Below are 12895 nucleotides of genomic sequence, written 5' to 3'. Positions count from 1 at the left end.
AATATATTTCAATAAAGTATAAAATATAAAATATGTATACATACATATATGTATTTCTTCTTTATTGTTGTCATGAGTCAACATAACATTCATTTCTATTAACAATATTTTTGAACAAGGCAATATCAACGGCCACGACTGCGGCTACGGCTATCGCTACTGCTGCGACTAGGGGATCTATATTGTCGTCTTCGTACAGGGCTACGGCTGCGACTTGAGCTTCTTTCACGAGCTCGAGCACGACTACGGCCAGTGCTTGCGTTACTGCTTTTGCTTCTACTTCTACTTCTACTTCTACTTCTACTTCTGCTTCTGCTTCCGTTTCTGCCTCTGCCTCTGTCTCTGTCTCTGTCTCTGTTTCTGTCGCCGATTCTGCTTCTGCTTCTGTTTCTGTTTCTGTCGCTGCTTCTGCTTCTGCTTCTGCTTCTGCGTCTGCTCCCACTTCTACTTCTACTTCTAATTTTGCTTCCATTTCGGCCTCGGCTTCTGCTCCGGCTCCGGCTTACGCTTGTGCTGCTGCTTGTGCTGCTGCTTGTGCTTGTGCTTCGACTCCTTCTACGTTCTGGGCCGCGACTACGTCCACGATCTTCTTTATCTTCAAGATCCTCTTCCAATGCACTCACACGAACATCTAGCTCATCATTTTCCTCCAGAATATGACGTGCAACCAGACGTGGCAGAATCACATCACATACACGCTCTTCCCTTAATAGCTGGTCCACAAAAACATCCATATGTGAGAGTATAAATCCATCTATGTAAAAGCATTAGTATTTCTCGTTTTCTGTTTTTTTTCTCGGCTAGATTCATATATTGCACAAATATGACCAAATTACCTCCTTGGCGAACTCGTAATTTTCTATAGTCATTCAACAATGGCTCCAAATACTGATAGATCTCCTTGGACCGGCCAACCAGTCTCAAATAAAAGACGCCCAGCGCACGCAGATACCTATTTGCTAACATAAGTTTCAAATGAAACACTCTTATAATAATCATATATATATATCTTACTTAAAGTCTTCTTGCTTAATTAATTCAATGACAATATCCTTTTCTGGTTGGAGCTGAAGCATCTTGAGTACCAAGCAAAGGAACTCTGTGGGTTGTTGATTGCCATATTGTCCACCGACAGCTGATAGTTCAACAGCCTTGTCCATCAACGTTGCAGCTTTAGAATTTTTGTGTTATTAGATATTATTATTATTTTGGATTTGATGAAGTTTATCTTTATGCGTTTTACCAGACAAGCCGAAGCAATGTTCTTTCCAGTAGAGTGAATCGTAGATGCGTTCACGAATAATCTTTTCAATGAGGTGTTGGGGATCCCGTCCGTGGACAGCCACGGCATCGCTCATTGTACGGTTCGCTGTAATTGTTAAAATAAGCCATGATGAATGTATTGAGATAGTAGATCCTTACACATTATGAGATGAGTTTATTATTCTGAACAAGTCTGAAAAATATAGATTTTTTTTCCAAGAAAAAGCGCAAACAAGTTCATCGTGTTCATGTATTAAAACACCGACAAAGGAGGCTACAGAGCGTAAGATATATAATGTGTGTGTATGTGTAAATATATAAATAAATATATATATATATGCATGTATTGATTGATTGATTGATTGATTGGATGAAACAGATGAGAAAATGAGAATTGTATGTAGGGTGTATAAAGATATTTAAATGATGCATTTGTACGTATGAGTGGTATGAAAGTTAGTGAATGATTGAGTGAATCAGAGGGAAACATTTTTTCCTCTCTCTCTCTCTCTCTTTTTGGGTTTATGATGTATTATAAAGGTGAATCGGGCTCATCTTGGTCAAAGAGGTTTTTCTCGAGAGGTTGTTTCTGTAATCGCATGAGTGGTAAATGTTTTCGTGGCAGATCAACAACTACAGAAACAATAAAAGCATTAGTTAAAAGGAAATCGATTCTGAGCTCAGAGATAATCATAATATGGAAAATAGAAACACACCAACTTTGTTACGTCGTCGGTTGTCTTTACAGACATCGCTGCAGTACCAAGCTGAAGTTGAGATAAGAGGGTGACATGTGAGGTGATAAGCTCTTGAACAACCACCTTCACATGGGACAAGTAGATTGTGGGATTGAGTAGGGTTCTGACAAGCTGTGCAGAACTGCTGGACAATAGGACGAGTCCTATCTTGTAGAGTTTCATTTGAAAATGCAGAGAGATCAAGGCGAGGTAGACGACTGGCGAGACCATATCCCTTGTAGTCGCATCCATGTTTACTACACAATCAAGTTAGTCTAATGTGAGGTCAGTAATAAGGCAATTAACTTACTTGCAAAGTGTGCGTTTACCCCATGGCCCAGGACGCCAGTTCACACCCTCGGTTGTGCCACAGTAACGACACCAATCAATATTGGCTGCAGTCAGTTGTTCAAACAGTGTCTTTTCCTGGTCAATCGTCAAAGGCTCTACTGGCTCTTCGCTGCTCACCCGATCCTTTTTCTGTTTCTGGTACTTTCGATATCGTGGTGTAAATGACCCGGCCCGGCCTCGCTTCCGTCGCCGTTGAGGAGATTGAGCTTTGAGACAGTAGTCGCTTTCTTCTTCTTCGCCCTCTTCGTCAGAGTCAGAAAGTTGTAGATTATGCATTTTTTGCTCTACACTTTTATGGTGGAAAGGTATATCGTCTTCGTCTTCATCTTCATGGAAGTCATGCAAAAGTGCAAGCCAGTCGAGATCGATTGATTGAGTGCTGACCCGACGGCAACGGCCTTGTCTAGGTGGCTTTGATGTAGACTCTTCTTCATGACGCTTGCGGCTCAGCAGGTCTTCAATGCCGCCAAACAAGGGTTCGTAGTACAAAAAACTCGACGGAGATGTAAGAGGAGACAAGTCAGGAGAGGGTGATTTGTGTGAGTCTGAGTCGGAAGAGGACAGAGATATGGCGTCGTCCGCATCATGAATATTGAAGGTGTGGGGTGGAGCGAAGAAGACGTCGTCTTTCATAAGGGGTAGACCGAGTGGGAAGGACAAAATCCAACGCAGAACAGGATCTGACGTGCACGAAGAAATAGAAGAGGTCAAGTCGTCTACCTGTAGGTTTCCTCCTATTGGCAAGATCCCGTGACACTCTCCTTCGGCGGGCTTCACCAGATCAAGCGAGGCCAGTTTAGTCCACCCAAGATCCTCTTCGGCTGGAGTTAAAGGGATCGGTGGAGAGGTAGCCATGACAACAGTATTATCCATATATAACAATGGAGAGCAAATAAGAGAGGAAGAAAGTAAGTGAGTTATGCAGAAAGGGAAAGCAAAGAAAGAGGAACACGCGAAGCCTAAAAAAAACGAGAAAAACAAGGGGGTTGCCAATCAATATCCGCCGCCACTCCTTATTTCGGACCACGCCCGTGCCCATGCATTTTGGGCATGGTGCTCCCCCCCCCCCTCTTCTCTCCTCTCCCCCCTCTATCTCCCTCTCTCTCTCTCTCTCTCTTTCACTCTTTTTCTATCGTTCTCTTTAGCTCTCCTTTATATTATATCCCTCGGAAAGGAGAATGGCATAACATTCAAAGAGATGCCTAGAGATTGAAAACCTTTTTAGTTTCATATATTTTATATATGACGTGCGATGATATATCATTCTTTATTCCTCAAGCTAATCCAGGAACACAATTGCTTAGTGGCTATAATAAAGTAAAATAAAAAATAAGCTATTTTTATCTTCATGGCAACAGACCACCTTTTGGATATTCAATAATATATATATATATATATGTGTGTGTGTGTGTTTGTGTGTGTATGTGCTTTGATGTGCTTTGATGATATCAAACTCCACATCCGAAAACAAAATATTCTTGACAACACACATACATTCTGATGAATTTCCTTTACCAATACCTTGGCGGCTCATCTTAAAGCTCAACGTCTTCAAAATATCTTTTCTTTCAATAATCAATCAAGAGAATTACGGTTCAACCCGGGAACTGCTTCATTAGATCGGATTTTCAATATTTATTCCATACCATAAAAGTAGGAATCAAGAGGGGCACTTTTCCTTTATCAATAAGATCAAGAAGTGTATGTACTGTGTTTTTCATTAGAGCAAAAAGGGGAGTCTTTATGTGTTAAACATTATTTAAGAGTAAGTTTCTTCATACTTTTTTTTCTTTGCTAGCTATTAATAATATACAGTCGTTTGCAAGAGAAAAAAGGATATCTTTATGAATCATCGGCCACAACGGACCGGGTGCTGTCCAATCGACCCACCTCAGGCATGTCTGTGATCAGGACCTGGTCAAGACTTGCATTATCATCTGCTAATAAATTACGATGGTTTCCCCCTAGCCCAGGCCATGAAGGCGACCCAGCAGACCATTCAAATCCATCTTCGTCGAAATCAGATACCATGCCCATGCCTTCTCCGCCAACCAAACTTAGTAATACTGGTAGAAGCACCAAGCCATGAAGAGCACCCAAGATAACAATCAACAAATCTAATTCAGGACAAAAAACCCATATTTCATCATATATAAGTAGGCAATCAATCAAAGTGGATTCTCTCTCTTTTTTTTTTTTTGGCTTACACATTCGGAAGTAGTACACTTCGAAAATCTTGGACCGCGTAAAAGCCAGCACGACAATGCCGGCAAACTTGGTTAGTGTAATGCCGCAAAATACCTATTGAGATTATTTCATGAGCCAGATGAGCTTGTACAGTTACACAGACACACAGATGCATAGATGCACAAAACACAAAACACAAAACACAAAAAACGCACACACACGCACACACACGCACACACACGCACACACACGCACACACACGCACACACACGCACACACACACAAACAATCAATCAATTCTCAACCGACTTACTGAACTGCCAATGTCAACCATACTCTTGCCAGCTCTTTCTTCTAGTGTACCTCGAGACACCATGAATCCACGAGCAATATGGCAGCAAAACTCCACACTAATGCCCACGCAAATTACCAGATTAACCAGGCTGACTGCGTTCAAACTAATATCCCAAATAGTCATCGCACCGATAACATCTATTAAAATCATTATCACTACCAACATCACCAGCAGTCCAGATCTTATGCTTCCCAGTAGTGTACTAGTCACCACAAAGATAGACAGTATAGCAAGAGTAAGTAATTGAACGGCCATAGTGACAATATATGTATACTGCTCAAAGAAAATATAGAACACCGAGTAAGGATAAACCTCCAAACCAAGCTCTTCCTGGAGATCTTTGGCGATCCGACGAGCTGATCCGTAGGCCTCAATAAAATCATCCTGAGTTCGCAAGGGAGTGTGATAGGTTCGGAAATGCGAGGTTTTGATGGAAATTTGGTCAGGACTGGCTACAATAGCATCCCCATAAGCAGCTTTTCCGGCCAAAGGGCAACTTTCGTCAGGTACTCGAGAAATCCATAAATTATACAGTTCCATAAATTGCTCTCCTTCTGGAAGAGTCTCCATGTTTGCCTGCCAATCCGCTTTACAGTCTTCACAATTGTCTTCATCGTCCCATTCTCCGCACATCTCTCGTTGAGATTTATTAAAAGATGACATTAAAGGAGACAACTTAACAGGTGATTGTTTCTTAATCGACTCTTTTTTGAAACGACAACAGCCAAGGTTTGGACTTAGCCAGTAGAGGAAATCATCGATCCACACACTCGTCGGCTCTCCAATATAAGACGTCTCAGGTCGCTTGCGTTCTTGCTCCAGCACATTTGCCACAGAGTGTTCATCACATACAGAGAATCGGCCGCAGACCTTCTTCTGTACCGTTCGATCGGTCAGATTCCCTTGGATAACAAAATATACCGGAGGGCCAACATTAAAGTAATTGCTCAAATCGTTAAAGTAATTTACAAGATATGAGTCTGACGGCAGAGCAATACGTTGGTCAAGACCAAGTGGTAACTGGGGAACCAAAGCCAGGCAAAACATAAATAGACCGAGGAAAGTAAGACATATGGGATAGCGTAACTTAGGGTGTAATATAGTCGGCACATAATAATTATTTGTGAACCACTCTAACCATCCTTCTTTCTCGAGAGCTGGTGGTGCGTTCACACTTATACATGGTATACAGTCAATGCGTTTGTTCTATTAAAGTTTTCTTGCATAAATTATTATCTAGTTTCGAAAATATTATTTATCTACATACCTCTGTTCGACGAGCATCAAGCACCATACAAGATACAAAGCATGTTACTTGCAGCAAGAAATCCACAAATACGGCCAGAGAGGCCACAATTGCAAAACTGCTAACAGCTGGCATGGTCACCAATGTGCCAAGACCAAACGCAATTGTCTCACTAAGAGAACTCAGCAGAATACTTGGTCCCATCTTTCCTAGAGTCTTTGCTGCTCTTTCCTCGATTGTCTCCTCGGTCTTGAGCTGCAGGCGACGCTCGTATTCATGACAGAGTATAAAGATGTTATCCACGCCCACCGCGAGCACAAGGAAAGGAATAACCTCGGCAATAATAAGAGTAATCTTCTTGCCTGTTAGAGAAAATATACCAACCGCACTTGAAACAGAGAATAAAACGATGAGGATGCCACAAATAGCCAGACTGAATTTTGAATCAACCACCAGGCGGCGTGGATTCAAAGACGCAAATCTACCCAGGGCAATCGAAGCATAAAGGAACATGACAATATAACTCAACAAAACAGTTTTTGCGTCGGTGTTGCTAGACTTGTTGAGCTCGGTTTCAAGAGAACTTTCGGTAGAGTAACTAATATTGACTCCCTTCCATTCAGGTTGATCATTTACATTTGCTAAAATGGTACTAAGAATAAAGCGTTCCCATTCTTCGGATTTTGCAGTCTCTGCAGGGTCGAGGGAGTTTGTCAAAACAAATGTCACAATCATTGCCTTGGCTTTGAGATATTCATTCCCTTTGTATCCACCGAGTACCATTTGGGGCTTGAGTGGCAATTGGAACTCTGGAAGACATAATGATGGTTGTGATGTACAAAGGCTAAGGTCGTCTTCAAAAGTTTCTGGATCAAACTGATCAATGTCACCTCCCCAATAGCCTGTTACTGATTGAAGAATGCAAACGTCACCAGTGGGGCGGAAACAAACATCCTGGAATGTGTAGTGTCCTGTTTCGGTTTGCGCATCTTTAATGGTATTTTCTAGTGCAAATAAACTCTCTAGATGGTCTGATGTCAAGATTTCGTCAGATTCACTAACAAGGAATATTTGAGTGGTGCGATAGAAAGGCGTAAAGTTGGTGTCAAAATGGGTTTTTTGGGCGAGAGCAGTCGAAGAAGGTGATACCCAGAGATGGACAGGATCTCTCTCGAGTGCGAATTTTTGCCATCCCAAAGAGCACAAAGTAACTGCCAACAGGCTAAGAATGATAACGGTATAAGGGTTGCGAGCGCACAAGAGACCTTGGTAATAAAACCAGCTTTGAAGTTTTCCATTAAGCCAGTATCGATTAAGTTCAGTATCGGGATCCAGTAATCTCTCGTTTTCTTCATCTTCATTCCCATCTTCCATCGCTAGACGCTCGTATACTCCACCAGATCCACCTCTGTTCCACAAAGATTCACCCCAGTTCTCAAACCACGCCTGCAATCGATGATTCTGTCGTAACAAGGTACCCAATGATATGAGAAGTATAAATGCGTATATTAAGACCATGCTAAAGCTCCAACACGATAATAATCCTATTTTGCACTCGGGCACCTCTCCGGGAGTTGGTGGTAATACTGGACACGTCTTTTCACAATCCACACAAGCGCATCTGTATGCTAAATCTGGGTCATTGCAGTCGCGTCCTTTTGCATTGTTGAACTCCATCCCATCTGTAGGTTCACCAACCGGAAAGTCTATCTGGAAGGGACTACCGAGTGCTGGGCGCTTCATTCCCATGTAAGTAACCATGTCATGCCAGTTTTGGGCACCGCCTCCAATAAAGTCCATTGCATAGCCATTGCTCGCCCCAAATTTAATATCCTTGCAACTGTCATAGAATTGTGAGCCAAACCCGTCGCCTACCCAATAATCAGCTTGGGTAACCATTCCATCCCTGCTGGAAGTAATGTTCACCATCGTAGACTGATTAGGAGAGCATGTAAATGTGCACCAAAAGGACAAAAAATTTGTCCAGCATGCAGGACAAGATGACATGATAGGCTCCGCTCGTTTGACTTGTTCAATAAGGTCGTTAAGTTGTTCCTCGCTACAGCATGCTGCAGTTGAAGCATACTCTGCGCCACATGTGTTTATCAATAGCTGCTGAAATGAACCGGTGGGTTGTTTAGCAGGCTCATCAGAGACACACGGAAGAGTGGAAAATCTTGTATCAGGGCAATTGCCATACATGGCACAATAACCTGGCTCGTGAACGGCAACCACTGCTTGGGTGGCCAGCCAAAAGGCCCACATGTATAGTGGGAATAAATGTAGTTTCATAATATAGCGATTGCGTGAGAAGATACAAAGACATTCTCACTGGGATTCTTCATTTTTGTGTGCTATGTGGGTCACATGATATCAACCTCTTGAAACACATGTACGTCACAGGAATAGTGAAGAAGTTGTCATCATTCGCAGGTCATAGGCTTATATACCATGATAAGGGGTTTTCTTTTTCAGATATAGAGACTCTTGCAATTATCAAATTCAGGCTAATAACCAGTTTTTCTTTTCAGAGATAATAACCACAAACAAATAATGGAACTGTCGTAGGCTTTACTTTTTCCAATCAAAAGGGATTTTGAAATACAAAACCAATTTCCCTAGATAACGTATGCTGAGTGCTTCAACACACAATCTTGTTTAAACCTGCCACACCTTCGAGAAAAGTCTCATTTAAGCTTAAAATAAAAATATACCAAATATACTGAAGAAATAGTTATTCTTATAGCAAGAACTTATATATATGTATTCGATTAAAAGTAACATGATAAATAAATCACCCTTGGTCTCCAACAATACGGATTTTCAGTATGAGAGAAGGTGTTGAGTTGCGATGATTTCAAGACTGCTAAAAAATAATTATTTGTAAAACCCAATCAAATATATATATATATAATTCAGGCACGGCTGTGAGGATTTATGCTATGAAAACAGCAATACTAAAAAATGTAAAGAAAATGAATCTTAATAAACTTGGCTTTCCGAGGCTTACATTATTAAGTAATTATATATAAAAGATACTTGGATATCGTACGTTCCGTTTTGAAGGGGGAAAATCAAACTGAATTTTTACTAGAAATTAAGTAATAATTTAGAGCGAAGATTTGGGGATTGCCCTAAATTTTTGCCTCAAATCATCACGAAATGCCCTCCACGACAAAAATTGTTAAACAATAATTGGACATTAATTTGCGGCTTAACACAAGAATTGGCAATTTTTTGCCATTCCCACTCGACAATATCTCTATTATAAAAACTATTTTATTTTCAGTAATTTTAATAATAATATGTGCCTAGAATAAACAGAAATTTGGAAAGAATAAGATTCGATATATATTAAATAGAAAAGGCGTGAATTTCTAGTAGCTAGTTGCTCTACCACCTTAGCAATTGCTTCTTTAAGTCTATTGGTATGCTGGCCACTAAAGTCTTCAGAACTTGAAGTGGTATATCTAACCATCTTTTATGGACTACCACTTAAAGTTCATTCACTTGCGTTGCTCTTTCTTGATTATTGTGAAGTTTCTATGTAATATGAGTTTATTTTTGCTTAATAGAATTGAGGTTCGGGCTCTGGGAAGCGCAAAAGTCGACGCTCTTCAACAAATGACTCTCTTTCTTATACCCTGTGGCATAAGCGCCTGTGTTACATGTTACACCATTCTCTTGAAACAAAAACTTTTGACATTGTCTGTGAACAGTTCCTTGTACCAAGAAAGAAAATGATGGGCCAAACAGTCAACGTACCTGTCCTGGTCAATGTTTCCTTTTAATGCCACTAAAAGTACAAGATTCTCCCTCCACATGAACAACCCCAAAACATGACAGAATATTTTTCAAACTTGCATGTATCGGCAAGATCGTTCTTTCTGTATATCTTATATTTCTTCTTGATGGCCCTGTTCCTTCCATTATTTCCGACTACTGAAAACCTTGACTTATCTTACAAGACAATCGATCCTCACTACTCAACCGTTCAGATCATCTTGTTGAGGCACCGCTTTAGTAAGGCTTCTTTGTGTTAGTGGGCGCGTTTTTTTTTCACTCAAACCCTCCTTATGAGCTGATGGATGAGAGACGAAACCAAGAACGTCAATGTCCTTGCGAAATGTGGTTAGAGATATAGAAATTCCCACATTTACTAATATATGTTTCTGAACTGTACTTAACATAAATAGTTTTTTATGAAAAGATAGCACCACAGCAGCTTGTGATTTCTTGGTAATCTTCAGTTTTTTCTGTAGATATGATGATGTCTCGAAAACACCTTTATTTCTGAAGGCTTTGTAACATCAATATTATTCTTCAGAATGTCAAGGGCTATGAGATCTCTCCATATATAACATGATCTTTCTAATTTACTTATAGTTCGGCCCCTCATTAATGCATTCAAATATTGACTTTTGGGTTTTATGGTACCAATAAGTGGCAGAACCCTTTTTTGCTTTTATTTTATTTGATTAGGGGATCAGAGTAGGTTCATAGAGAAAGCAACGTCTTCATGATGCTTTACAAAAAAAATGACAAATTTTGTGCCTGATCCAATCACTCATTAGTTTTTACTGTGAATGCACTTATTTTAATTATAGATGAGAAAATGTGTAATACACCGATTGTATCTATACTTCTTTTTGCGTCGATATCATTACAAAGACATTGTTTATTGTATCTACAATTCTATAAAAATTAATACGAATTGAGAACGTGACTGGATTTTAATTAACACTTTTGTAGAATTGTAATCTACTGATTGCAACATTCTTATTTTAGGTATCGATCATTTCAAAATGTCTACTTCACCTTGGGCTAATTCCGAGATACTTGGCATTAAAGACAAAAAGGAGAGGTAAATATTTGTTTCTATTATCTATCTCTTCATCTCACATCTTTAGACATCCCACAGTCACGCATACATGTACTGATATAATCACAGACTCTCAAAGGAGATCCTTGCATTCACAAACTACATTGCTCCTACCAAGCGCGAACAGAAAGATAGAGAAATCCTTATAAAGACTGCCAAAGGCGCTGTAGAATCTGCCTATTATCGAGACACTAAATTTGAACCGTTCGGTTCTTATGTCACTGGCCTCCTTTTGCCTGGAAGGTACACAAGAATTACAAAAAGAGAAACAAAGAATTCTACTCATTAGAGTTCTATTGAATTTTTTAATTTTATGTATATTTAAAAAGTGATGTTGACATTAATGTGACAACCTACCAAGATTCTGGAGATGCAAGAAGAGTTCTCGGCCGTATTAGAAAAGAATTAATGAGAATGTCTTACGATTGGAATGAACTGCTGTTTATTCGCTCTGCACGCGTAAGCCAACATTTACAATATAGTATAGTAACTATGTTATACTATACTATATATGAAATAAGCATATAGTATCCACAAATACTAATATCCTTACGGAACAGATTCCCGTACTAACCATTGATGACAAGCGTCTTGGTACATCTTTGGATTTGACCGTCAATAATCCGTGTTTCAGCTCTGACCGTACTGTTAAATGGCTTGCTGAACTTCCTGAACTCAAGCCCATATTTTTAACTCTCAAGCACGCCTTTTCCTCTTCAAAGCTTGAATATATGAGATCATTTGAACTCATGTCCTCAAAAAACAGTGGTTTCGCAAGCTACACTATTATTTGTCTGATTGTTGCATACATAAAGGTAACTTGCTCAAAATTTCCAGTCTATTCAATCAAACTTCGAACTTTAACATACTTAACAGACCCACAAACCAGAAAATGTCAAGAAAAGTACTCCAACCTATTATTCCGACCTATTGATTGGATTTCTTCACTTTTACAGCACTTTTGATTTTAAGAACATGTGCCTGGATATGAATGAGGATGGAAAAATCTACCCAAAATCTGAAAATTATATGCCTCGTCTTCAAAATGAAGAAGTTATTATTGTTCTAGATCCCGATGTGGAAAACACGAACGTTGCGCGTAGCTCATCTAGAATCAGAGAAACCATATTTTCTATTACAGAAATCTATAATACTCTTTTAACCCGAATAGACACAGCCAGCACAGATGAACCTGAGTCAATACTCTCTTCAATAATAAAGGTCATACCTCACAACCCCAGAGATCCACGTCCAGAAGGGAAAAAATATGAAATTAAGGAACGGACCATTAAATACGTCGATCATACGGAGGATGATGAAGATGCTACCGACAGCTACAACGATAGGAAGCCTTGGGACAGAGACTACAATCGCAAACGTGAGCGTGAAACAACACCACCATCGCACTCAAAATATGTCTCGAGATCATCAAAACATGATAGCTCAGATAATAAAAAGAGGAAACGTTCGAGATCAACAGAAAGCGACATCGCAAGTTCATCGAAGAGAGCACACAAAGCAGACTGATCTAAAGGCTATGGTTTCAATAACTGATAAATATTTCAGAGTATATTTGTTATTATCCTTATTATCCTTATAATGCTTATATATGTATATGTGCATTGGAAGGACTTTACACTATTATTTATTTATTAAATATCAAGACAAACATTTTGAATATTATTAGACAAATGTCAAATAAAATATTGCATACACATATGCTATTTTGTATTTTAGTATATTTAATATTAACTACAAACTGTTTCTAAGCTAAAAATTATTGCAATGTATTTAATAGACCTTGGACGGGCAGATCGAAATTATTGATTAAAGATGAAACAGATATCAGAATGAACTTATCTTGGCAAACTAGT

The 12895-nt window shown here is 39.5% G+C and overlaps 4 protein-coding genes across 4 annotated transcripts; 1 reads left to right on the top strand and 3 right to left on the bottom strand.

Annotated features, from left to right (window-relative positions):
• Nucleotides 1–659: 659 nt before the first annotated feature.
• On the bottom strand, nt 660–1370 carry PHYBLDRAFT_93828 (hypothetical protein; the record flags this gene model as incomplete). The annotated part of the gene is made up of 4 exons (XM_018443838.1): nt 660–754; nt 837–952; nt 1015–1171; nt 1244–1370. Coding segments are annotated over 4 exons (495 nt in total), but the record flags the coding sequence as incomplete, so codon positions are not given.
• A 187-nt stretch (nt 1371–1557) lies between these two features.
• On the bottom strand, nt 1558–3235 carry PHYBLDRAFT_188692 (GATA-type zinc finger transcription factor). The gene is made up of 3 exons (XM_018439547.1): nt 2311–3235; nt 1980–2257; nt 1558–1896 (listed from the first exon to the last, which is right to left on the bottom strand). Exons 1-3 carry the CDS (start codon nt 3222–3224, stop codon nt 1796–1798), a joined length of 1293 nt encoding a protein of 430 aa, XP_018286284.1. The 5' UTR covers nt 3225–3235; the 3' UTR covers nt 1558–1795.
• An 834-nt stretch (nt 3236–4069) lies between these two features.
• On the bottom strand, nt 4070–8341 carry PHYBLDRAFT_178214 (hypothetical protein; the record flags this gene model as incomplete). Its single annotated transcript, XM_018437966.1, has 4 exons — nt 4070–4468; nt 4559–4652; nt 4852–6099; nt 6161–8341. The coding sequence occupies 4 exons, from the start codon at nt 8339–8341 to the stop codon at nt 4194–4196; spliced, it is 3798 nt and encodes a 1265-aa protein (XP_018286283.1). The 3' UTR covers nt 4070–4193.
• A 2603-nt stretch (nt 8342–10944) lies between these two features.
• Nucleotides 10945–12548, top strand: PHYBLDRAFT_150428 (hypothetical protein; the record flags this gene model as incomplete). Its single annotated transcript, XM_018432478.1, has 5 exons — nt 10945–11003; nt 11091–11264; nt 11351–11480; nt 11582–11836; nt 11898–12548. The coding sequence occupies 5 exons, from the start codon at nt 10945–10947 to the stop codon at nt 12546–12548; spliced, it is 1269 nt and encodes a 422-aa protein (XP_018286282.1).
• Between the last annotated feature and the right edge of the window lie 347 nt (nt 12549–12895).

This window comes from Phycomyces blakesleeanus, assembly GCF_001638985.1.
Source record: "Phycomyces blakesleeanus NRRL 1555(-) unplaced genomic scaffold PHYBLscaffold_25, whole genome shotgun sequence".
NCBI lineage: Eukaryota > Fungi > Mucoromycota > Mucoromycetes > Mucorales > Phycomycetaceae > Phycomyces > Phycomyces blakesleeanus.
This window is presented reverse-complemented; position numbering and strand designations above follow the sequence as displayed.

Excerpts from the sequence above, each read along its gene's own strand:
- PHYBLDRAFT_188692 (XM_018439547.1), bottom strand. The coding sequence starts at position 3,224 with ATGGATAATACTGTTGTCATGGCTACCTCTCCACCGATCCCTTTAACT. Across the intron at positions 2,258-2,310 it reads GGTAAACGCACACTTTGCAA|TAAACATGGATGCGACTACA; the intron begins GTAAGTTAATTG and ends TTGATTGTGTAG. Across the intron at positions 1,897-1,979 it reads CCGACGACGTAACAAAGTTG|TTGTTGATCTGCCACGAAAA; the intron begins GTGTGTTTCTAT and ends TTGTTTCTGTAG.